Consider the following 26,821-nt stretch of genomic DNA (forward strand, 5'->3'; position numbering starts at 1 on the left):
CACAGGTGTACATGAGTTCCCAATCCTGACCCCCCCTTCCACCTCCCATCCCATATCATCTCTCTGGATCATCCCCGTGCACCAGCCCCAAGCATCCTGTATCCTGCATCGAACATAGACTGGCGATTTGTTTCTTACCTGATAGTATACATGTTTCAATGCCATTCTCCCAAATCATCCTACCCTCTCCCTCTCCCACAGTCTAAAAGTCCATTCTATACATCTGTGTCTCTTTTGCTGTCTCGCATAGAGGGTTATCATTACCATCTTTCTAAATTCCATATATATGTGTTAGTATACTATATTGGTGTTTTTCTTTCTGGCTTACTTCACTCTGTATAATAGGCTCCAGTTTCATCCACCTCATTAGAACGGATTCAAATGTATTCTTTTTAATGGCTGAGTAATACTCCATTGTGTATATGTACCACAGCTTTCTTATCCATTCATCTGCTGATGGACATCTAGGTTGTTTCCATGACCTGGCTATTATAAATAGTGCCGCGATGAACATTGGGATACACGTGTCTCAGTTCTGGTTTCCTCAGTGTGTATGCCTAGCAGTGGGATTGCTGGGTCATAAGGCAGTTCTATTTGCAATTTTTTAAGGAATCTCCACACTGTTCTCCATAGTGGCTGTACTAGTTTGCATTCCCACCAACAGTGTAAGAGGGTTCCTTTTTCTCCACACCCTCTCCAGCATTTATTGCTTGTAGACTTTTGGATCGCTGCCATTCTGACTGGTGTGAATGAGCAAGCTTGAAGCAACCCTTTGCGTGCTTCCAGGAGGAATATCAATGAATAGCGTGATGTTAGTCAATTTTCCTAAGTCTTAAAAAGATTAGTACTGTACATCAGAGATTTCACCAAAGGAAAACGGATGGATGGATGGATGGATGGATGGGTGGATGGAGATAGATAGATGATAGATAGAGGCAGTTTAGGGGAGAACAAGAGAGTAAACTGGGTAAAAATTAGCTGCCATTCCCCATCTTCTGCAGCAGAATGGTCAGTGGGCTGAAGATGTTTATGATCCCTTAAGGCCCTGCTGATGGAACCTCCTTGTGAATACCTCACACATGCATGCACACACACACAATTTCACTGTTATTCTCTGTTGTCATTCCGCAGTTTGGTTATTCACTTTGTTTGTTTATACCCAGCCGGCTATGCTTACCTGCGCTGGGTGGGAGATTTCCAAAACTTTAAAGGCTCTTTCCCACCACACCTTGAGGAACACACCACGACCCCATACAGCTGGGTACTGTAAACACCCTTCAGCGGCTTGTCCACATCCCCCATCCAGGCCACATGAAAAAGCCTGTTATAGACCTGATCCAGGAAGCTCCTTCTGTTTTCTCGACAGAAAGCCTGAACTGCCTAGAGGGATGATGAGTTGATGTTTATCAATTTTTAAAAAGAACTTAACTGGGAATTTCCTGGAGGTCCAGTGCTTAAGACTTGACAGTTTCACTTATGTGGGCCTGGGTTTGATCCCTAGTTGGGCAACTAAGCTCCCACAAGCTGCACAGGGCAGCCAAAAATAAAAATAAATAAATAGATAATTAGAAATAAAAAGAACTTAACTGGTTGGGGACTCATGGAGCACTTGTATCCCAACTTTCTCATTTTTTTTTAGACAAAGAAATGGAAGTCAGAGGGCTCAGGAGGCTTAATCAGAGTCACACTGCCGGTTATTGTGACAACATGAGGATCAGGTCCCCTGGCTCCCTGTCCAGCACTCCTTCCCTCTCTTTGACTTACTGTGGCCCATCAGTAAAAAAGAGCACTTTGCTTGAAAGAGTATGGACTCTTCAGCCACACTGCAAGATTGTGAGTCCTGGCTCTTCTACTTAACATCTGCGTGACCTTCAGTTCAGTTCAGTTCAGTCGCTTAGTCGTGTCTGACTCTTCGTGACACCATGAACCGCAGCACACCAGGCCTCCCTGCCATCACCAACAGCTTAAATTCTCTTGCCTCAGTATCTCTATCTGTACAATGAGACTGTTGTGAGGATCAAATGAGTTAATATGCATAAAGCACATAGAATATTGTCTAACATACAACAAATATGTTATTATTATACCATCATCATTAGCTTTCAGGTGGTGCTAGGGGTAAAGAACCCACCTGCCAATGCAGAAGATGTAGGAGACGCAGGTTTGATCCCTGGGTCAGGAAGATCCCCTGGAGTAGGAAATGGAAATCCACTCCAGTATTCTTACCTGGAGAATCCTATGGACAGAGGAGCCTAGAGGACTACAGTTCATAGCATCACAGAGTCATGCACAACTGAGTGACTGAGCAGCAGTTCAGTTCAGCTCAGTTGCTCAGTCATGGCCGACTCTTTGCCACCCCATGAATGGCAGCACGCCAGGCCTCCATGTCCATCACCATCTCCTGGAGTTCACTCAGACTCACGTCCATCGAGTCCGTGATGCCATCCAGCCATCTCATCCTCTGTCGTCCCCGTCTCCTCCTGCCCCCAATCCCTCACAGCATCAGAGTCTTTTCCAATGAGTCAACTCTTCACATGAGGTGGCCAAAGTACTGGAGTTTCAGCTTTAGCACCATTCCTTCCAAAGAAATCGCAGGGCTGATCTCCTTCAGAATGGACTGGTTGGATCTCCTTGCAGTCCAAGGGACTCTCAAGAGTCTCCTCCAACACCACAGTTTAAAAGCATCAATTCCTTGGTGCTCAGCTTTCTTCACAGTCCAAATCTCGCATCCATACATGACCACTGGAAAAAACCATAGCCTTGACTAGACGGACCTTTGTTAGCAAAGTAATATCTCTGCTTTTCAATATGCTATCTAGGTTGGTCATAACTTTTCTTCCAAGGAGTAAGTGTCTTTTAATTTCATGGCTGTAGTCACCATCTGCAGTGATTTTGGAGCCCCCCCAAAAAAGTCTGACACTGTTTCCACTGTTTCCCCATCTATTTGCCATGAAGTGATGGGACCAGATGCCATGATCTTCGTTTTCTGAATGTTGAGCTTTAAGCCAACTTTTTCACTCTCCTCTTTCACTTTCATCAAGAGGCTTTTTAGCTCCTCTTCACTTTCTGCCATAAGGGTGATGTCATCTGCATATCTGAGGTTATTGATATTTCTCCCGGCAATCTTGATTCCAGCTTGTGTTTCTTCCAGTCCAGCGTTTCTCATGATGTACTCTGCATATAAGTTAAATAAGCAGGGTGACAATATACAGCCATGACGTACTCCTTGTCCTATTTGGAACCAGTCTGTTGTTCCATGTCCAGTTCTAACTGTTGCTTCCTGACCTGCATATAGGTTTCTCAAGAGGCACGTCAGGTGGTCTGGTATTCCCATCTCTTTCAGAGTTTTCCACAGTTTATTGTGATCCACACAGTCAAAGGCTTTGGCATAGTCAATAAAGCAGAAATAGATGTGCTTTATATAGTGACTGAGCATACTTCATCATTAGTCAGCTAACCATCCAGGATTCATTGATCAAGTACTTAGGGCCCTTAGGCCCTACAATTTGGGAACCTATATATCTTCTCAAAGACAATCACAGCCACTGAATCTTTCCCTGGGCCCACTTCTGCCACTGGACACTCAAGCCCCAGATTAGAGGCCTCTGAGTTTATCACTGATGTACTGGTAACTATTCTTCATTAAGACCCTCTACCCAGTATGGACCCAGGTGATGGCTGCCATGCCTGGATCTTTTCATCCCAGCTTAGCAATGGGGACAGATTCCAGATGTCAGCTAAATCTAATTTTCCACTCTCTTTTTCAGCCAGACCCATCACACTGTCACAGGAGAACAGACTAGCATTCTCCCTGTCCAGAAATGTATACATGTCACATTTTGGTAGTTGAAGGAATAGACCTTGCTGGCATCTGGATTGAAAAAGAGCCCTGGACTGTTCTCTGTAATTTGCTGCCTTGTGACATTTTAGGCAGATTATTTTATCATTTTCCTCCTTCTCTTGCAGGCAGCTTGTTTAAGTGAAGAAAATACAGCCTCAAAGCCATAAATTTTCTTTTTATTAATTGTAGGTAATTATTTTAAAGATTATTTTAAAGTAAACAGAATAACAGCATACAAAATTCAGAAAATAAGAAAGAGCACTCAATTTTACTACCCTAACATATCCTCTGTTTTCATGTTTTCCACCTTCTCTTCAAGCTGTTGCTCAAACTCATGTGTATTTTAGAATCTTATCATATTCAGACCACCTTATATCTTGTATCTTAAGCACTGGTTGTGTTGCTGTTGTCTTTCTGACCATCGTTGTGAATGTCTTGATTGAGTAAGTGCACCATTGATTGGGAAACTACTCTCCCATTGTTCAAACCAGGTATTTTTTGGTTTTAGTTTTTGTGGATGACTTATAGAAACTTTTTAATTTGAGAATAACTTTAGATTTACAAAAGAGTTGCCATAATAGTACAGAGAATTCCTTTATCCAGCTAGTTGTTTACCTGCTCCCCCTAATATGAACACCTTGTGTAACCATAAAAAATGATCCAGCCCAGGAACATAATATTGGTGCAGTACTGTTGAATAATGTGCAGACCTCATCTGAAATTCACCGGTTTTCCTCTCATGTCCGTTCTCTGTTCTGTAATCCAATCCAGGATCCCATGTGGCATTTAACTGTCTCTTGAGTCTCCTCCCAAACAAGTTTGGGGTAGTTCAAGTTTGGGAGAGTTCCTCCATCCTCTGTGACCATTTTGTTCTTCATGACTATTATTCTTTTGAAGTGTACTGGCCAGTTACTGTGTAGAATGTCTCTTGGTTTGGATTTGTCTGGTGTTTTCTTATGATTGCGTTGAGGTTATGAATTTTTCACATATTCATGGCAATGATGTGCCCCTTCGTGGCCATGGAATCAAGAAGTACCTGATACTGATATGTCTGATTACTGACGATATTAACTTTCATCTCTGACTTTGAAATTCTCTTGGAATGTCATCTTAGGAGAGATTCCAGAAATGGATTTCTGGCTCAGAGGGTGTCATGCTAGCTTCTCTTTGCTGGTTTTCTCAGTGGCAAGTGGAATGAGGGAACAGTTAAAGACTTGTGAGATGCTGCCAGCCTAAAGATACCATCAGGACCCAGGTTGGGGAGATCTTTTCAAGAGTTAGAAAAAAATATATCCCTCAGTTTGTTTCTTCAAACCTTGTAAAAGTAAAGCATCTGCATAATATTTGGCCTCATGTTGGCGAACCGCTGGCTTTGTACATCAGTTGACACGTATCTTACCCCTGGATGAGTACATTGCTAGAACCACCTAGCAGTGCAAAGTGTCAGGACTGGAATCTCTGCTTGCACACTGAACCATGTCCTGGGCATTTGAGAGTTTATCCTAGAGGATGGGATATATATAGGTGCTCAGGCTGCTGGCTTCTGAGCTAGCTACATGGACAGGTTTTCATAAAGCGCCACACTCTCACCACTACTTGCTGACCAAACACAGATATTGCTGTATCTAACCCTCAGAGCCCCCGGGTATCGGTTTGTATTGTCACAGCTGCTTCTTGCAGCTGGATTGCCCCTTGCTCTCTCCTTCTTGAAACGAGCCAGAAAAAACAACCAGAGTAACTCCCATGGGCAAGAAGGAACAGGGACATTCTAAGACAGCAGTGTAGACGTGGCCTGTCCGCCTTCCTTTCTTCGTCCTGCCCCTCCCCTGAACCCCCGGCCCCCAAAGTGCCGCCCCCAGGCTGTTCAGCCCAAAGCCCCCTCGACTGCCCCACTCCACCCAAGCCTACTCACTTTAGTGCTCTGTGCTCCCAAAGCCACTCATTTCCCCTCCCCTTGTCTCTGTCAGACTCCCATTCCCTTAGTCTTTGATGAAAATGAACCCTGCATAACCCACATTAATGGTAATAAGATTTTTTTCAATATACAAAAGATATAATGAAATTATTTTTACATTCTGTTCTTCATAAAAATCTTCAAGATGAATGGAGAGAGTAGTGTGGAAACATATTCATTCCCATATGTAAGATAGATAGCCTGTTTTAGAGCTGGTCTCAGTGCCTGGCCATATTGCAAGCATGCGGTGTGTGTGAACTCCTGCAGTCCTCACAACAGCTCTACGAGGGCAGTAGTATTATCTCCCCCTTACATCAAAAGAATCTGAGGCACAGAGAAGTTAATAATGTGCCCAGGGTCACCCAGCTAGGGAAAGACAGAGCTGAGATTTAAACCCAGGCAGTTGATCTGGTTCCAGAACCTATCCCCTTAGCCCCAGCTTTATGCCGCACCATCATTAAAATGTAAATGACTGAAAGCAACAGAATTATCCTCCCAAGGGTGTTTGCATATAAACCCAGTGAACTCTGGTAAATGTTTCATGAAGAGTTGGGAATGAGTGAGAGAAAGAGATTGACTTTAAAAGGAAATTCTACCCCTGTGTTGCTGGCAAACTTGCTTAAGTTTGGCTCAAGAGGGGACCCTGCTCCCATGCTTCCCTATAGCAGCCGGGGGACCCGGAGGACAGAGGGGAGCAAGCAGTTCCCTCTGCAGAAGGTAGTACTGCCAGCCTTAGTTTTTGGAGTCCTGATGTCCTAGCAGATTTTAAGTTCATTATCCAAATAGAAGAGACTTAAGAAGAAAAAGAGCTTAATCTAAAGTATCATCAGCAATGTGGACAGTGAGTCAGGGATTCATGGGTCTGATGGCTGGAAGCCCAGAATTCCAGGCTTTGGACCCTGCTACCGGGGGGACTTTCAGGTCCAGGAGGGACACAGAAGGAGGTGAGGCAGCTGTACCCCACCTTCCTCCCTTGGCATTGGCTGCAGCAGTAAGGAATCTCCTCTGCTGTGTCCCCCGGGCCTCCAGGCAGTTCCTCCTGTCCTCCCTGGCCTCACCACCTCTGTACTTCTCACATGTCTTCAGAAGCTCAGCGGAGCCTAACCTGGGGATCTGACCTCAAGTTTCTGAGACCGCTGGACCTTAAGTCTTCTCTCAGCCCCTAATCCTTTCTGCAAACACACTGTTTTGTAGGAGTCCAACACAGACAGCAAACAGGAGCGTGGGCGGCTGCTCTATTGATTGGGAACGAGGACCAGCAGCTCAGCCCCATCTTCTTGCTGCCCCTGCACTTCCTTGACTCCTGAGGACCCTCCTGGAGCCCTCGGGCAACAGTTCTTAGCCCAGGTCCCTAAACTTGCTAAAGCAATATGAAAATGGCTGTGTCTTGGCTTTTGGAGGGCAAGACTCCTAACTCTAGGATTTTCTACTGATCTTCCACAAACCCACGGAATATAATCTGAAAACCACTGATCAGTGCCAGAGGTTTCCTACCCAGGTACGGGACCAGAGTCAGCTCTGGTACTTGTGCAAACTACAGATGCCCAAGCCTCACTCTTGAAGATTCTGATTTAGCAGGTCTGGGCCTCTGGATTTTTGCCAGCTCTGCATGCAGCTTCAATGCTCTGCCGATTGACTATTGCCTTGAGCATCTTCCAAATGGAAAGCCCCAATTCTGGCAAGCCCACACCAACCCCAGCCCCCAGCCACACCCTGGGCAGAATCTACAGTCCAGGGGCTTAGACCTTGGACCCTCTGTACTTCTTTGTCTTCTCATCCTGAGGGGCAGGGTATTTAACAGCTAAATGTGCAGACTCTGAACTCTGACAGACTGTCCGAGGTCAAACCCTGACCCCACCTCTGATTATGGGTTGTCATGAAGGTTAAGAAGACATCATGCATGTAAGTGACCACAGTGATGGCACAGCACAGAATCTGTAAGGGGAGCTCTTAGTTCACTAGGGGTCCCAACTCTTCGCTTTACTAACTTAGCCTTTTTGACTCTTTGTTTCCTCAATTGCCAGGTGGATGTCATCCCCACATTTACCAGCCTTTCCATGATTGTTCCTTGAAATCTTAGCTATGAAAATGCTCTCTACTTTATACATGATTATACAGATGTAGTCAAGTCTGACTGCAAACAGCTCCAACGGTTCTCCATATTGTTCAGTTAGTATCAGGCAGGTTTCATTCAGCTCTGTTTGTGGACGTAACATCTTCATATCATTTGTTAATTTATTTAGGGCAGTCATCCGTTTGTATCTTTGACAGGTGAGCAGGAACCAGTTGGCAATAATGGCTATGCAAGGCTTCAAAATTACCTAGCAGTAAAGAATGCGCCTGCAGTGCAGGAGATGGGGAGACATGGGTTCGATCCCTGGGTTGGAAGATCCCCTGGAGGAAGAAATGGTAACCCACTCCAGTAATCTTTCCCAGAAGCTCCCATGGACAGAGGAGCCTGGTGGGCTACAATCTATGGGGTTGCAAAAGAGCAGACGTGATTGAACAACTAAACAACAACAACGAAGCTATAGACTGACAAAAATAAGCTTTCAAGGGCAGGTTGATAGAGCGGGGAGACCTTGCAAGCAGGACGTCTACTCCTCTTTCCCACCCCATTCATCCCAACTCTAGCCCTTCCAGAGCTGGTGGTCTTACCCAGCTGGGCATCAGCTAAACGGCCATAGACTTGTTTCTTCACGTGACAGTCGTTGTCACCTGCTGTGTATTGGACACCATGCATGTTGAGACTGTTTCTCTCCCCAGGTGAACAAAGCCCTGAAGCAGAAGTCAGACATCGAGCACTATCGGAACAAGCTGCGCCTCAAAGCCAAGAGGAAGGGTTACTACGACTTCCCCCCGGTGGAGGCTAGCAAGGCTCAGACGGAAAGGAAAAAGATGTATGAAAAAGCACCAAAGGAAATCGAGCACGTCTTGGATCCAGACCCAGAACTGTGTGCCCCATTCACCGAGGCTAAAAACAGGTGCAGTTCTTAAGGGATTCTCCAGGGGTCGCTGTATCATTGGTGGGATGAGGGCAAGGGGTACCTTGGGCAGTACCATCCAGGTCTCTGGTTCTATTTGTCACCTGAGGACTCTCATCTTTGCAGGCTGCCGGTCTGGGCCGCACTGGTCTCTACAAGCAGGAGTTCCACAATGAGTCTGGAAGAGAATAAAATTAAAACCACTGAAAAACAACACTTATGCAAACAACCGTAATTGTCCCTTAGCTTTTAACGATGTTTTCAAACCTGTAGCTGTTTCAGAGCTGGGTTCTCATGTAATTATCACCCACCTGGTTATGCAACTTCCAGATCAAGGAACAGTGTATTCATCAGTGATTTTAGTGTCTCTTGCATAAGAAAAACAGAATCCATGCCTCACCTTTTTATTCAGCTGCAATCAATACTTACTGCACAGCTACTCCAGTCTCCATGCTGGGTTCCTGTCTTTAATTCATAGACTTGTCCATTTGACATTTATTGTCTCCTGCTCTGTATTGGGCACCAGGCATGATGCTGAATACTGTCATGGTCATGGGTTCATTCATTCAATATTTTAAGGTGGGCCGAACAGCCCAGTCTCTGCTTTTATGGAACTTAAGGCCTAATGGGAGAGAAAGACGAACCCAAGAGTTTCTTGCTCACAAGTGTGATGGATGTTTGAAATGTGAGATACTCAGCCTAAAAGGCAGGCCTGCCCTAGCAAGGAAGGGATAGGCCTGGTAGTTGAAATTGACAACCTTCAACCTGGTGGTTAAACTTTGCTCCTAACTCAGCAGGGAGTGGCTTCACCTACTAGGAAAAGGGGTGTGTGTGTGTTAGTCACTCAGTCAGGTCTGATTCTATGGACTGTAGCCTGCCAAACTCCTCTGTCCATGGAATTCTCCAGGCAAGAACACTGGAGTGGGTTGCCATTCCCTTTTCCAGGGGGATCTTCCAGTCCAGAGATTCAACCCCGATCTCCTACATTGCAGGCAGTTTCTTTACCCTCTGAGGGTAAAGGGGTAAATGTCAGCAAAGCGCAATACACCCACTTCTCTTCTTTGCCTTCCCCTCTGAGGCACTTCCCCCAGAAGCATTTTCATGACTTGAGACCAACTCCTCCAAATACACGTTCTCCTTGGCAGCTGCCCCTTGACTCAGAGCTGCCAGTGCTCCAACCCAAACCATAGCCTTCACAGACACAGCCTCTAGAGAGGTCCCTGGGGAGGACAGGATGGTTCCTGGACTGAGTAGGTATTTATTAAAAGCCAAAATGACTATGTGATGGGCTTAGATGGAAGCCACATAGTCAAGCTGGGAGTGGGGACTAAATTTTATGAATGGAACCTGCATGATTTATTTTTAAAATGAAAAGAGGGAATTCTAAGCCAGCGCTTCATTTTCAAGGCTTCTTATTAGTCTTGGTGGGGACGACAAGCTGTTGGTGTAAAATCACACTGTGATGGGATCACAGTGCACGTACCCCATGTTGATAACTGTAGAAAAAAGGGAGGGACATCTGTGGATTTTATTGGGAGGCTGGGGGCGTCTTTGCCTTTTACTTCACACTTTGGGACTTTTTACTTCAGAGGTCTTTTATAGACTGGAGTGGGGATTTATTTTTTCTTGGGTTTCCTGCTGATATTTGGAAACTGAATCAAAAATCATGTACAAGTATGTGAAACTTAGCTTGGAAATTATTTGAGAGTTAAATACAATTTTCAGTGAAGACATTTTATAAGGAGAATGAACAAAACATTTTTCTGGAGAGGTGCATCTCCACTGCCTAACAAAAGGCCAGGCCAGTTTCCTAAGGCCTTTTGCTAGCCTGCTGATGCTGGGAGTATACAGGCAATTCTTAGTAAATGTCTGTTGAAGAAAGGATTTAATTTAAAAATGTGATCAGTTAAGGGAAAATTAGAGATAACCACAAATCAGGTGGGGTGGCGGTAGAAAGGGAGATGAGATCAGCAAGAGATGGGGATGAGAAGAGAAAGATTAATGTCAAGAAAGAGACTTAGTAAGCTCTTGGACACTATTCTTCTTTTTAAACATATTTGTTTGGTTACACTGGGTCTTAGTTGCTGCATGAGGGATCTTTAGTTGCCACCTGCAAATGCTTAGTTGCGCATGTGGGATCTAGTTCCCTGACCAGGGATTGAACCCAGGCCCCCTGCATTGGGAGCACAGAGTCATAGCCTCTGGACCACCAGGGAAGTCCCTCAAGCACTCTTCTTGTCACACTCTGCTGTTGACTCCAGGCACTGTCCACTGCTGCCCGTTGTATGTCACCTGTTATCACAGGTGAGACATACCTGTTAGTTACCATTCACAGTTCAGCTCTCTAGAGGGTCTGCTCTCAGTGACCAGCCCCTGTAAGACACGAGTAAGGAACCCATTCTCTAGGCCAGAGATAGCGTCAATAACCAGAATCTTACCCTGAGAGCTAAATAAATCAAATCAAAATTTAGATTCCAAATGTTGACTCATCCTGATCCCCTTTCAAAGAGTTTTCACAGCTTTTTTTAAGTCAGAGCACACCCCCATTTTTATGTTATAAACTCTTCAAGTCTTCAGAGATACAAAGTACATAATATAACTGAGGCAGGTGCTATCAGAGGCCCCCTGTATGTCCCCTCAGCCCCCTATAGGCCAGCAGCATCCTTCTTACCGCGAACATCTGTGACTGATATGAGCTCCCCCAGCAGAAGTGTCGGGTAGTTAACGTACTCTGGAGCAGCTGCAGTCCGTGACAGTTGGGGACGGATAGATAAACACCCCTGGCAAGAGAACTCTACACTGTTGTAATAACCACATTTTCTGCTTTCTGTGTTTGATGATTTGACATCTGGGGTCTGGCCCCTGGAGAAACTGCCCCTCCCTGGGCTGGGTTGCCAGTTCCTAGGGACAGTAATTCTCATGTGTAAATGCACCTGTGACACACAAACCAAACAAACGAGAACTCAGACCCCAGCTGCCTCCTGCACACAGGGGCTCTGCACTCTGGCCCCTAATCTCCTGTGCGAATCACCCCTTTCCAGTTCTTTCCCATGAAAGCTACAATAAAAGCTCCTGCCCACATTCTCCTTGCACCCCCCCCCCCCCCCCCCCCGCCTTGTGACCGACCCTGGTGCTTCCCGTGTGGCCCTCTATAGTGCAGTATGCCCCTTCCTCTTGGGATCTGTGAGTATACAAGTCGTCTCTTCAATGGCAGTCATCCCCCGATCTGCTGGGTTTACCATACCTGAATAACAATGAAACCTACATTTAAAAATAATGCTCTCCCACACTTCTGCAGTAAGTTTGAGCCCCAGATGCCCAAGACATTGACCTGCTCTAGCCCGTATTCTTTATTGGCCCCTTCCCTTCCCTCTCTCATTTTCCCACTTCTCAACTGGTGCTTCCTGGAACCCTCTCCCAAATAAACCACTTCTACTCAGATCACCACAGAGCTTACTTCTGGAGGAACCCAAGCTAAGGCAATAACCTGTAAAGACAGTTGCTCTAGTAGAAGCAGGACCTCCTCCCCCTTCTCTTCCCCTTCCCCTCCTCTTCCTCCTCCTCCTTCTAATCCATCTTTATGGAACCCTAGGCCTCCACAGAATACAGTGTTCAGGAACTACTTTCTTAAAACTATAGTGGTTGATCCCAACCTCCTAAAAAATCCAAATGAAATGCAGCATCCTCCTCCCAACAATATTTCCAGAGGTTAAAAAACTTATACCTCAATTTTGCACGTTTTAAAATTTGTTAACTTTGAAAGAATATAGGAAAATGCCAATAGGAAATGATATACCGAATGGAACTCTATTTGATTAAAATAAGTAATTTCTCTACCCAAAAGCCCAGTTTATTTCAAAGTAGTTGCAGGCACACATTGGTAGCCTGATTAATTGAGATTCATGTTAAACAGCAGCCTTTAAGCTGTATATAATGGAGCAGTGTGTTTGATGGAGAAGGAGACTGGAGGGTATGCCAGTGTCTAAGCGCATACCCACGTTCAAGGTTCTCGAAAGGGCTTATACAATCTCACTATTGTATTTCTAATACTTCCAAAATAACCTACTTAAATGTCAATTGCTAATCCTAGTATTTACTCTTCTACCACTGTTATTAGTAAATCTTTTCTAAATGGGTTAATTGGCAATCTCAGGACAGTTATGGAGTCTGGTTTTTCAAAGAATGATTTGTAATTGGGTCAAGGGAAAGAATTCTTTGGGGTCTTCCTTAAAGTATGAGTCACTCAGAACAGATTCTGTTTCACAAGATTGTGCTCCTTTCCTAGAGGACACCTCTATTTGCAGATAACTATAGGGCACAGTTTATAACATTAGGTGGGAAGCTCCTATATTAGTCAGGATTCTTTTGGTTGCAAATAATGGAAAACCAACACAAACTGGCTCAATAAAGGGGAAATTTTACCACTGAACAGGCCAAGGCTTCAAGCACGGCTAGATCCAAGAGGTCATACAATGACTTCCGTGTTTACCTTGTTTCTTCACTTTTTGCTGGCTCCTTTTCAGGCAGGCTCTTACCTCAGAGTGGCAAACTGGCTCCCAGCAACTCTAGGCTTACATCCTATCTTCTTAGAAACCTCAATGCCAAGAGAATGCCTCTTTCCTGATTGCTGTAGCAAAAGCCTTGAGACTTAGTTGCACTTGACCAACTCATGTGCCCCCTCTGACCAGTTCTTATGGCCATGGGGTTGTGATGCTATGATTGTCCGGCCTGTGTCACATGCCTATCCCTGGAGAAAAGCTGGCCATCATAGTGCCCTTAGCTAAAGAGGTTTGTCCTGGTGCCAGATGAGCAAAGACCACAGAGGCTCTCTAAACAGGTGTAAGCCCCTCTTGGTGAGGGAGTCAGTCTAATAGTGTATGTTTTATTCCCTAGATTAATTGCAAGGGTAGGGTCTTGCCCTTGGGGTTCTGATGTCTGTTCTAGACTAGCAGTGTGTGAATGTCATGCTCTGAGTAACTGGGTATGGGGTCATGAAAAAGGTATCTTTACCTCCCAGGTTTCTTCCATAGTCACTGACAATAACACAACCTCTGCACCTTGAACCCACAAATGGATAGAATCTTAGAACCAAGACACAAAATAGGGGAGTTCTCTGAAGGTAGATGCTCTGAAATGTAAAAAGTTTACAGAGAAAAACTTACTGTTGGATGAGAGGGAAGTAGCCAGTGATTTTCTCCTACTTTCGTGGGATAAACCCTGCAAGATCATATGGGATAAACCGTGCAAAATCATGTGGGATAAACTCTGCAAATTTTGCAGAATAAAACCCTGCAAAAAAGTCATCACTCTTGAGTTGCCTCCTGTGCAAAAAAGAAAAGCCCAGCCACAGCCCTCGCTGTTACTGGTTCTTTCCCCTCCTAAAAAAAATTCCTCTAAGGACAAGTGGAAACAAAACAGTGATGACAAAAGGATGCATTTCCTAGGGTGAGCTGGGTGGAGCCTCTGAACCTGTGACCCTCAGTCCCTGGTCAGGGCGCTAGAAAATGCCTGCATGTAAAAATAATGGAATAAATAAACAAGCCAAGAAACACACTCATCATGGGCAAGTGATGGCACTGGCACTGATGGAAGCCTGGATTGTTCCAGAACTTTTCCACTGAGCAGGAGGAGGAAGGGCATGTGGAAAAGACTCTTAGCTACAAGGGGTTTGGGTATCCCTGTGTGTGTTTTTTTTTTTAATTAATTAATTTATTTATTTTTTAGAATTTTTTTATTTTTTTTTAAATTTTAAAATCTTTAATACTTACATGTGTTCCCAAACATGAACCCCCCTCCCCTCCCTCCCCATAACATCTCAGTGGGTCATCCCCATGCACCAACCCCAAGCAAGCTGTATCCTGCGTCAGACATGGACTGGCGATTCAAATAAATTTTTTTTTAATTTATTTTTTAATTGAAGGATAATTGCTTTACAGAATTTTGTTGTTTTCTGCCAAATATCAGCATGAATTAGCCATAGGTATACATATGTCCCCTCTCTCTGGAACCTCCCTCCCATCTCCCTCCCTGTATTTTGCAGCCGTAATTCTCAACCACTCTGCCACCCTAACAGCTATAAGGGGCTGCACGCTCCTGGCAGTTACTGGGGCTCACTTGAGTAGTAATTTTCTAGAAGGAGGCACCCCTTTTTAGAAGAAGGCATGATTTTAAAAAGATGTCTGAAACTGATCAGTCCTGATGAGGCTAGACCATAACTGTAAACTAACTTTGAAATTAATTGAAGTGAACTTCCCAGGCCTGAAATGCTCTGTGTTCAGGTTGGTATGTGGCTGGCTCTGTTCAGGTGTCTACCGAAATGTCACCTCTCTAGAGAGGCCTTCCCTGACCATCCACCCGATCTAAAGTCACCCCACATCCTAGTCACTATCTGTCACCCTTATTACTTTGGGAATTACCAGGCACACTGTCTATCTGCCTCTTTAGAATATAAGCTCAGCAAAGCAGAGCTGTGTCTGTCTCATTGTGGATCCTCATTCTCTTCCACCCTACCTGGTACATTTTAGCCACTCAGCAATGGATGGATGCATGGGCCCCAAATTGCCTTTCGGTTTATGGCTCCCTAGCCCAGAAGGGAATCCATTGTGATGAAGGTAGAAAAAAAAATCTATCGTCAGTCATGTTTAAGAAGCTTATTATCCACAGTGTTTGTTGACACATCGTGGAATCCTGCATGTGAAATTAGAAAGGTGAAAAGGAATAGGAGGCTGCTAAGTCAACAAAGCCAACAAAAGCAAGTTTGTTCTTCCAGCGTTCACTGTCCTAGAGGGTCAAGGGAGAGTCCCTGGCCTTGCAGTCAGCAGAATTTTAGATGAGGTTGCAGTGATACAATTGATTAGAGTTACCTAGTTTCCATACGAAAGGGCACTTACAATTCAGCCAAATGGTTACAGCATCTGGGTGGGGGGTTGGGGGATCTTTATTCCACTCTTTCTATAGTTCCTGATGGCCAGGGAACGAATACCATCAATTCTGAGATTCGCGAGGCAAATCCAAAGCCTTCATTGGTTGCCTGTAGTTTGGATCAGTGGAGAATTCCATCTGTCAGGGTATTTGCTGCATCATAACAGTTGTTGAATTTTCTTCAGGCAACAGATGAAGAACTCTGTCTACCGGAGCCGGCAATCTCTGAACAGCCCGAGTCCAGGGGAAACAGAGATGGACCTTCTGGTAACTCGGGAGCGACCCCGGCGTGGGATACGTAACAGTGGATACGATGTAAGTGTCTGGTGGGCAGAGGTGAATGCAAGCTTTGCTTTTTCCTGAATGCAAAGGGGATAGAGCATTCTGTCATATTTCAGTTTATTGAATATTAGTAGAATTTAAAAATACACTAAAATGTTTTCTATTTTATTACTCCTTATTTCCTCTTTTGCAAAGTAAGACTAATTGGAATGTATCAGAGTAACAAATTATTGTACAAAGAATCTCGAGGTCTAAATTCAACCATTTTATGAATAGTACTTTATTGACCTTAAGCTCAACAGCAATGCTAAATGTCCTTAATTTTTTCCCTTTTGTTCTTAGAAACTCAGTAGGAACCATGGCCGTGGGTTAGAAATCATTTGAACATAGGCGTCTTTTAATCCAGAGCACTGTTGAGAAGTTGGATTTGTTTCTGATTTCGTAACTCCTCAATATGCCATGGAAACAATGAGATTTCCCACAGAGCGATTTGGTGAATTCACATGATGAAGCACATGATTATGTGCAGGAGTGCTCCAGGCTGCAAAAATGTTTCTAATCCCATCAAATTCCCCAGGTGATGACTTAACAGTTTGGTGCCTCCTATCAAACTGCTTACATCCCGTCATGTGTAGTTGCTCTTATGAATTCACGTGAAAGATGCTGTGCTAAGATGTTCAATAGTGCTTTATGGTGTCCCAAGATTCAAATGGTCTTGAATATACTCTTAGGTTTTATGAAAATGTTTCTTTCCTTTTCTTGTAAAATGTTTCTCTAATTACAAATACAAAATTTTCTGTAACAAGAGTTATGATTCAAATATATCCAGATAAACTTTTGTTTTAATTGTGAGGTTGTAATTTGAAAATTACACTTGCTTTCTTAAACATACGGTGCTAATTTGAAGGTAAGAAGATTTTTCCCCCTCGGAATTGGTCATTCTTTGCCACAAAGCTTAAAGTGGAATTTTTAGTTGGTCCAATTAAAACAGATACTATACCTAATTTGAATTTCTAATTACCTTCCTGACATTTAAACTTGATATCTGTGTTGGTGGTGATACCCTTATCTTTTATTTCTTTTTCATAGCTAAGAGTTAGGTGGTTTAATTTTGTAAAATTCCAGATGCTTTGGGAAAATCTCTTTTTTTTCTTCTCCAGATTAAAGTATTCAGAGTTAAATTTTCTCCTCATACAAATATTTCTTATGCCAAGCTTGGTCATCAATTTGATAATCAGCCTGTGGTTAAAAGTAGGCCATTTGAAATTTCCATTTAATCTCTCCCTACCAACAGTGAGTATTCTTCCTGGATGCTTGCAGTTTGGGAAACTTTTTCTTCTGCTCAGGAATATTCTGCTGATATGTGATAGCATTCTTAGTTTTTTTCAAGACTTGTATGAATAGATTTCTTGTATTGATGAGGTTCTAGACATAGATGTTTTCACAGTTTGAGGAAATAGGCTAGAACACTGTTAGTCTTGAAAAGAGAACACTGCAGGTGTTTTCGCCACTGTGCCAGGACTTGGAGTGTTCACTGGATACTTTTGGAATGTTGCATTAGAACAGTAGGAGAGAGAGGATTTTTTTAAAAGGAGGTTGCTTGCTTCTCACAGTCATGTATAAATATTCCAATTACAGATTACTTTAAGGGAAGCCCACTTCATTTCAATAAATTTTTAAAAAATATGTGTTTCTTTGAAAAGTGTATGTGATCACAAAAACATATGCAAATACAGGTTTCCTAAGAGATGATGATCATCTGGGGAACAATTTGAAGAATTTGGACTGTTGATGCTAAGAATGAAATTGTTTCCGTTATTGCCTCCTGAACATTTTAATTACATGAGAGGTATTTGCTATCATTTCCTGACTGCCCACACTAGACCAGGCCCTATTCTAGTCTTTTTCCGTATATAATATAATTGTATTTGCTGTCACCAGGCAAGTAGTTATTCTCATTATGCCCATTGTACAGATGGGAAACTGAGGCTCCGGGCAGTTACATAATATGTTTACCCATCTCCAGATCCTGTCCCCTTAACTACCCCTTAATACAGCTTCCATGTGCCCCCACCATACTATATATCTGTCTTTACATAACGTATGCCCTATAATTCTGATCTCTCTAAGATGTCAGGTCTCACAAGAACTCTTGTATGGTGAACTCACACAAGCAAAAGGTGGACCTGAAGATAAAGCAGAAAAAGAAGGGTCATAGTTTTAAATAATGCACGTATTCATTTTCTGAATCTTGATTTTCCAGAAGTGCCAAAGCACTCCTGGCAAAAGAACCCAGTAGCTCAGCAGTGAACAGGTCATTCAGTTGGAAGCATGTCATGTGTCCTACTGGGCCTGGGCATCTTAAAGCCAGGCCAACATTTTCAAATCTTTTCTGCCAGATGAGGGAATGCCAGAAGGACCCACTCAACATGGGAGAAACAAAAGCACTGGAAGATTGATTTAAGTGTGAACTTTTCAAAGGTTGCCTGCGTTAGAGTCCCAAAGGAAATGCCTGCATGTAAAAATAAAGGAATAAATGAGCAAGCCAACAAACGCACTCATCACGGGCAAACCTCAGCCCTGGGGCTGATGGCCACCTGCATTGTTGCAGAACTTTTTGCACTGAGCAGGAAGAATAGGAGCATGCAGAAAAGACTTAGCTGCAAGGGCATTGGGAACCCCTGTGTTTTACAGCAATGATTCTCATCCCTAACAGCTAAGCCGTGGTGTACTCTCCCGGCAGTTACTGGGGCTCACTTGAGTAGTAATTTTCTAGGAGGAAGGCATCCTTTTTAGAAGAAGAAAGGATTTTTAAAAGATGTCCAAAATGGATCAGTCCTAATGAGGCCAGACTGTATCTTTAGACTAACTTTGACATGAATTGAAATGAATTCCTCACAGTGCGTAAGTGGGTGAAAAAGATAATGTCAGCCTAATATTTCAAAACAAAAGTAACTATTTCAGGGATTTCCCTTGTGGTTCAGTGGTTAAAAATCTGCCTGGCAATGCAGGGGACATGGGTTCAATCCCTGGTCAGGGAACTGAGATCCCATGTGTTGCAGAGCAGCTAAGTGGCGTACCGCAGCTAGAGAATCCATGCACTGCAACCAAAAGATCCTGCATGCTGCAACTAAGGGCCTGACGCAGTTGTTTTGATGGCTTCCATTTGGAGGGGAATGAAATGTGATCTAGAAGGGCCCTGACTGCCTGAGATAGCTTAGAGGGAGTCTGGGGCCTTCTCAGTAAACTTGTAAATCCTGCTGTTAGTGGGAGGCTCTCCTGCTCTTACGAGCTGGCATGAGAGTCAGAGACCAAGGTGAAGCACAAGGATGCCCTGGTACCACGTGATGTGCCCAGTGAAGGGTATAACCATCTACTGGTTTCACTGGGAAGCAAATGGTTGGATTGGGGGATTCAGTCCTTTACCAGAAGCCTCCTGCTGTTGCCCTCGGAACCACGTACTCTGTGTCAGCCCTGCCCCCACCCCCATCACCTCCTAGGCATCCCACCTAGAACTGGCTTACATAGGTCTCCCATCTCAGCCTTTCATTTCTTTCTCTTGCCTCTGCTGACTAGTTTAAGCTGTTAATAACCCTGGCTTGTGGAGAAGGCAATGGCACCCCACTCCAGTACTCTTGCCTGGAAAATCCCATGGATGGAGGAGCCTGGTAGGCTGCTGTCCATGGGGTCGCTAAGAGTCGGTCACGACTGAGTGACTTCACTTTCACTTTTCACCGTCATGCCTTGGAGAAGAAAATGGCAACCCACTCCAGTGTTCTTGCCTGGAGAATCCCAGGGATGGAGGAGCCTGGTGGGCTGCCATCTATGGGGTCGCACAGAGTCAGACACGACTGAAGTGACTTAGCAGCAGCAACCCTGGCTTGATATGTTATCTCATGTTAATGTATAGGACATTGTGTTTTAATAGAGTCCTTTAATCCCAGGGAAATATCTGATGATGGGAAATCAGGCTCCCTGGTTGAAGCTGAGGCAGAGGGAGGTGTTTGGTGGTGAAGGGAGCCTTTCAGTGTCATCTAGACCTCTCCAGGCTGGTGGCTGCCCACAAAGAGACTTGTTAAACTACAGAAATGGAGGCCTCTTGGCATGTGGGGAACAGGAGGTGGTTTCTTGTTTGCAGGTTTGGGGGGTGGCAGGTCAGGTTTCAGGATGGCCTAGTGGCCCTGCTTGGAGCCAGGCCTCCCCTGCTGGGCTTCCTTCCCATGCAGGTGGGTTCCCAGTGGGCAGGAGACAACTCTCCTTGCTTAGTGAGCACTCAGGTGCCATCTGCCCGCCAGTTCTCTCTGGTCTCCTGTGCTCTAGATGCTGTCTGCTTCTGCTCTTGGCATCACCTACCCATCCTGCCTCTCCTGGGCTCTGAGACCTCTTAGCCTCTTGACCAGTGTGTGCATGTGTGCTAAGTCACGTCTGACTCTTTGTGACCCTAGGGACTATAGCTTGCGAGTCTCCTCTGTCCATGGATTCTCCAGGCAAGAATACTGGAGGGGGCTGCCATGTCCTCCTCCAGGGGATCTTCCCAACCCAGAGACTGAACCCGCGTCTCGTACGTCTCCTGCACTGGCAGCTGCTTACTGCAGGTCAGTGTACCCAGTACACTCTGGAGTGGACACCTTGAGGGAAGGAAAGAAGCAGGATTGGACAGAGTTAAAGGTCAAGATGTCGTATAGGACCTACAAGACCTCCCCACGTAACTCATGCAACCCTAAAGAGTTGTGTTAAGTTTTCAAGAAGCGTCTGGGTTCTTGGCCTCTAGTACTGACCAGTCCTTGTGTGTCGTTGGGTAAGGCATTTCACTTTAGCCAAGGACAGTTCCTAGTGAGAGAGTTGGCACTGCCTGTTCTCTCTAAGGCCAGGGGAGAGCAAGGGTAATACCCAGGTGACAGCCAAGGGCTGGAGACATGCCCATCAGCTCCGGAAGAAACCCTCGAGTCTGGAGAAGCACAGTGCCATCCACCCAATGCTGGTTCCTCTGAACTCTGGTCCTTGGCCCATGGGAGCCCTCGAATCCCTGTAGGATCCAAAGCGAGAGGACAAATGAGAACCCCACATCGGTAGTTGCCACCCCTTCATTTCTTCCAGCAAACATTTCTCAAGGGCACTGGATCCATTGCATCATATGTGCGTTTAACATCTGCCAGTTCCACAATATAGTCTCTGAAAGATAAAGGGAAAAAATATAAATATTGCAAAAAAAAAAGTTAGCTTTTGCCTATATTCTGTTCGTGTTGTGCATTATAGGTGACCTATTTCTTATTTCTATAAGATTGTACACACAGGCCATGCGTGTATACTATGTGGATGATGATGAATTTTCAAAGGTTTAACTACATGATTTTTACCTTCTCTGCTGGTATTAGCATCTGAGCCCCACATGTGATTCCACTGTAGTACCTGTGTGAGGCTCTATGGAGAAGAGAAAGGTGGATTAACTAGTGCTTGCCCCAAGGTGCTTTTGGAGGCTAGTGGAGGGGACACACAGAGACATATGCAACATGTTAGGGTAGTGAACTTGGATGGGAACAGGAAGTCCTGCTGGAAGTCTGTTCCTGTCTGTCCCACTCACAGCTGCCAGAGGAATCCTTCTAAAATACATGCCCTTGTTTAAAATCCTTCAGTAGCTCCTCAGGGGGGGTTCCCTGAGGAAGCTCAACTGGTATAGAATCCACCTCCAATGCAGGAGCCTCTGGTTTGATTCCTGGGTCGAGAAGATCCCCTGGAGAAGGGATAGGCTACCCACTCCAGTATTTGTGGGCTCTCCTGGTGGCTCAGATGGTAAAAAAAAAAATCTCCCTGCAATGCAGCAGCCCTGGGTTTGATCCCTGAGTTGTGAAGATCCCTTGGAGGAAGGCATGGCAACCCACTTCAGTTTTCTTGCCTGGAGAATCCCCATGGACAGAGGAGTCTGGTGGGCTACAGTCCATGGGGTTACAACGAGTTGGACATGACTGAGCGACTATGCACAGCACAGCACGGCTCCTCAGGGCTTGGGAAAAAGACTCAAACCCTATGGGGAGGGAGGTGGGAGGGGGTTCAGTGTAGGGAACACATGTACACCCATGGCTGATTCATGTCAATGTATGGCAAAAATGACTACAATATTGTAAAGTAATTAGCCTCCAATTAAAAAAAAAAAAGACTCAAACCCTAAGCTTCCGGCTCAGGGCTCAGATGCGCTGGCTGGCCCTGACATGCCCTTCTGGCTGATGCTCACCACTCCTTAAGCTACCTGTTGGCTACAGCCCTCCCCGCCCTCCCCAGACTTGCCCTGTGGTTTCACATCTCCACATCTTTGCCCATGCTTCTCTCTCTGTTCAGAACATCCGTTCCCTCTGGCTTAAGTTGCTCAACCTTGGCTCTGTTGATCTAGGGGCTGGTTAATTCTTTGTATGGAGGGAGGGCTGTCCTGTGCTTATAAGATGGCCAGCAGCATCTCTGGCCTCTACCCACCAGCTGCCAATAGCCCCTCCCACTTGTGACTGCCCCAAAATGCCTCCAGACACTGCCAAGTGTCCCTTGGGGCCAAGCCTGTTCCCAGTTAAGAACTGCCTATTCTTGGGACTTCCCTGGCTGTCTAGTGGTTAAGACTTTGCCTGCCAATGCAGAGGGTATGGGTTCCGTCCCTGGTCAGGGAGCTAGGATCTCACATAAACCTAAGACAGAAGCAATATTGTAACAAGTTCAAAAAAGACTTTAAAAATGGTCCACATCAAGAAAAAAAAAACTTCCAAAAAAAAAACAAAACCTGCCTATTCAGGCAGTGCTTTCAGAACTCGGTTAAATGCCTCCTTGAGAATCTTTTCCTCGACCCCGCATCTGGAGTCTGACTTAGTACCTGGGACTCACTTTATCAGAGTCCTTATTCCTGTTCCTCCCAGGTGCATTTACTTGTATTACTCCCCAACCCCCGCCCTCCTCAAGGACAGAAATCATGTTTTATTCATCCTGGAAGCCTCAGCACTCAGAATCCAAACCAGCGCATATCAGATGCAGTGTGTCTCTATTTGTTGAGCAAACGAACAAACAAGTGTCAACCACAAGTGACTCTGGAGCTGAGACTTGAAAATATGGGGCAGATTTAGCTCAGTTCAGTTCAGTTCAGTCAGTTCAGTCACTCAGTCATGTCCGACTCTTTGTGACCCCATGTATCGCAGCACACCAGGCCTCCCTGTCCATCACCAACTCCCGGAGTTCACTCAGACTCACGGCCATCAAGTCAGTGATGCCATCCAGCCTTTTCATCCTCTGTCGTCCCCTTCTCCTCCTGCCCCCAATCCCTCCCAGCATCAGAGTCTTTTCCAATGAGTCAACTCTTCGCATCAGGTGGCCAAAGTACTGGAGTTTCAGCTTTAGCATCATTCCCTCCAAAGAAATCCCAGGGCTGATCTTCAGAATGGACTGGTTGGATCTCCTTGCAGTCCAAGGGAGTCTCAAGAGTTTTCTCCAACACCACAGTTCAAAAGCATCAATTCTTCGGCACTCAGCCTTCTTCACAGTCCAACTCTCACATCCATACATGACCACTGGAAAAACCATACCCTTGACTAGGTGGACCTTAGTCAGCAAAGTAATGTCTCTGCTTTTCAATATGCTATCTAGGTAGGTCATAACTTTTCTTTTAAGGAGTAAGTGTCTTTTAATTTCATGGCTGCAATCACCATCTGCAGTGATTTTGGAGCCCCCCAAAATAAAGTCTGACACTGTTTCCACTGTTTCCCCATCTATTTGCCATGAAGTGATGGGACCAGATGCCATGATCTTCGTTTTCTGAATGTTGAGCTTTAAGCCAACTTTTTCACTCTCCTCTTTCACTTTCATCAAGAGGCTTTGTAACTCCTCTTCACTTTCTGCCATAAGGGTGGTGTTATCTGCATATCTGAGGTTATTGATATTTCTCCCAGCAATCTTGATTCCAGCTTGTGCTTCTTCCAGTCCAGCATTTCTCATGATGTACTCTGCATATAAGTTAAATAAGCAGGGTGACAATGTACAGCCTTGATGTATTCCTTTTCCTATTTGGAACCAGTCTGTTGTTCCATGTCCAGTTCTAACTGTTGCTTCCTGACTTGCATACAGATTTCTCAAGAGGCAGGTCAGGTGGTCTGGTATTCCCATCTCTTTCAGAATTTTCCACAGTTTACTGTGATCCACACAGTCAAAGGCTTTGGCATAGTCAATAAACCAGAAATAGATGTTTTTCTGGAACTCTCTTGCTTTTTCAATGATCCAGCGAATGTTGGCAATTTGATCTCTGGTTCCTCTGCCTTTTCTAAAACCAGCTTGAACATCAGGAAGTTCACGGTTCACATATTGCTGAAGCCTGGCTTGGAGAATTTTGAGCATTACTTTACTAGCATGTGAGATGAGTGCAATTGTGCGGTAGTTTGAGCATTCTTTGGCATTGCCTTTCTTTGGGATTGGGATGAAAACTGACCTTTTCCAGTCCTGTGGCCACTGCTGAGTTTTCCTAATTTGCTGGCATATTGAGTGCAGCATTTTCACAGCATCATCTTTCAGGGTTTGAAATAGCTCCACCGGAATTCCATCACCTCCACTAGCTTTGTTCGTAGCGATGCTTTCTAAGGCCCACTTGACTTCACATTCCAGGATATCTGGCTCTAGATGAGTGATTACACCATCGTGATTATCTGGGTTGTGAAGCTCTTTTTTGTACAGTTCTTCTGTGTATTCTTGCCACCTCTTCTTAATATCTTCTGCTTCTGTTAGGTCCATACCATTTCTCTCCTTTATCGAGCCCATCTTTGCATGAAATGTTCCTTTGGTATCTCTAATTTTCTTGAAGAGATCTCTAGTCTTTCCCATTCTGTTGTTTTCCTCTATTTCTTTGCATTGATCACTGAGGAAGGCTTTCTTATCTCTTCTTGCTATTCTTTGGAACTCTGCATTCAGATGCTTATATCTTTCCTTTTCTCCTTTGCTTTTTGCTTCTCTTCTTTTCACAGCTATTTGTAAGGCCACCCCAGACAGCCATTTTGCTTTTTTGCATTCAGCTCAGAGCCATATAAACAGCTGATTTGACTGGCTTATCAACACCGTAGACAAATGCATGTTACTGTTTGAAGTTCAGTCTAAATGGTGGTTATCAGTTAGGATACTTTGGCTAAAATAACGGAAAGCCCAACCCAACTCAGACTATCTGTACTCATGAAGGACATGTACCAGGTAGAGTAAATCCAGGCCTGGTCGGACTGGTGTTCCTTTTCTCTGCATTATGCAGTGCTGCCCCCTCATACGTTGGCTTCAAACACAAGTTGGTTCTCTCCACCAGAAATAGCCATTTCCTGCAGCAGCCTCAAGCCTTGTGTCCACATGCTGTGTTGGCCAACCCAAGAGAGACTATCTCTTTCTCAGCCATGAATTGAAAGTTTATGGGTTTTTTACTCTAACTGAGCCACAGTAGGTCCAATGCCCACTCTACCCCTGTATCACTGGGGTGGGGGGTGCTGGGCGGGGAGAGGGGGGTCCACTGATTGATTTAACCCAGGCAGATGTCACCAGCAGAGCTGGGACAGGCTTAGTCCCCCACCCTCACCCCAGAGACCCTGCCTGAGACCCAGGGAGAGGAGTGGATGGATGCTGAGGCCACCCCAGTACTTGCTCCTTGAGGAATATTGACGGTTGGGCCTTTTAAGGAGTAAAACCAGGAGAATCATCCATGTCACTTGTCCCTCCAGTCTCAGCTGTGGGACAAACACACCTTTGGTTGACCACCCATAAAGGGAAAGATTGGCAAGGCAATGAGCCCATGACTACTTCTTCCCATGGGCTTGGGGAGGCCTGACTACTGTTGAAGGTTGTATCTTGGAGGCAGATAGAATGACCAAGAGGGATTTTGTGAATCTGTCTGGCTTTTTCAAGAGACAGGACAGGGAAACGGAAATTTGAGTTGGCAATGGGGAGAGCCTGTTTTGTTACAGAATAGTGTTGGCTTGGGTTAACCCTTGTTGCCTGCGGGGTCAGCTAAGCTAAGAAGATAAGAAAAAGCAGGTAGTGACTCACCTTAAGAGCAAAAGCAAAATAGCTTCCCATGACAGAAAGCCATTCTTGTGTGTTTACTTTCAGTGGTCCCTTTTTAGTAGGTTTTTGTCACTAACGCATGAGTCTGGCTCATGTATTGCTCTCAGCATTCACAGGCAGTGCTGTGTAATGGTTATGCTCATGGCCTCTGGAGCTAGGCTTGGTTCATGGTCCAGCTCAGTTGAACACTGGCAGTGTGAAGCTGCTGCTGCTGCTGCTGCTGCTAAGTCGCTTCAGTCATGTCTGACTCTGTGTGACTCCATAGACAGCAGCCCACCAGGCTCCTCCATCCCTGGGATTCTCCAGGCAAGAACACTGGAGTGGGTTGCCATTTCCTTCTCCAGTGCATGAAAGTGAAAAATGAAAGTGAAGTCGCTCAGTCATGACCGACTCTTAGCGACCCCATGGACTGCAGCCTACCAGCCTCCTCTGTCCATGGGATTTTCCAGGCAAGAGCACTGGAGTGGGGTGCCATCGCCTTCTCCACAGTGTGAAGCTAGGCTACTTCATTACCTGCTGTAGTTTCTCGAACTGGATAATGGGCATACAAGTTGTACCTGCTTTATAGGGTTGTTGTGAGGATGAAGGGGCTTCCCAGGTGGCACTAAAGAACCCACCTGCCAATGCAGGAGACATAAAAGGTGTGTGTTTGATCCCTGGGTCAGGAAGATACCCTAGAGGAGGGCATGGTAACCCACTCCAGTATTCTTGCCTGGAGAATCCCCAAGGACAGAAGAGACTGGCAGCTACAGTTCATGGGGCGCAAAGAGTTGGACACAACTGGGG

General features: G+C 45.1%; 1 protein-coding gene across 1 annotated transcript in view; it reads left to right on the top strand.

Annotated features, from left to right (window-relative positions):
• The window catches only part of KIAA1549L (KIAA1549 like), a 129,168-nt gene that overhangs the window by 65,695 nt on the left and 36,652 nt on the right, over positions 1 to 26,821 (top strand). The window contains exons 14-15 of the mRNA XM_068988048.1: positions 8,562 to 8,779; positions 15,886 to 16,015. Of these exons, the coding sequence (XP_068844149.1) occupies positions 8,562 to 8,779; positions 15,886 to 16,015 (348 nt within the window). The remainder of the gene's footprint in view (positions 1 to 8,561; positions 8,780 to 15,885; positions 16,016 to 26,821) is intronic.

Source organism: Capricornis sumatraensis, chromosome 16 (assembly GCF_032405125.1).
Source record: "Capricornis sumatraensis isolate serow.1 chromosome 16, serow.2, whole genome shotgun sequence".
NCBI lineage: Eukaryota > Metazoa > Chordata > Mammalia > Artiodactyla > Bovidae > Capricornis > Capricornis sumatraensis.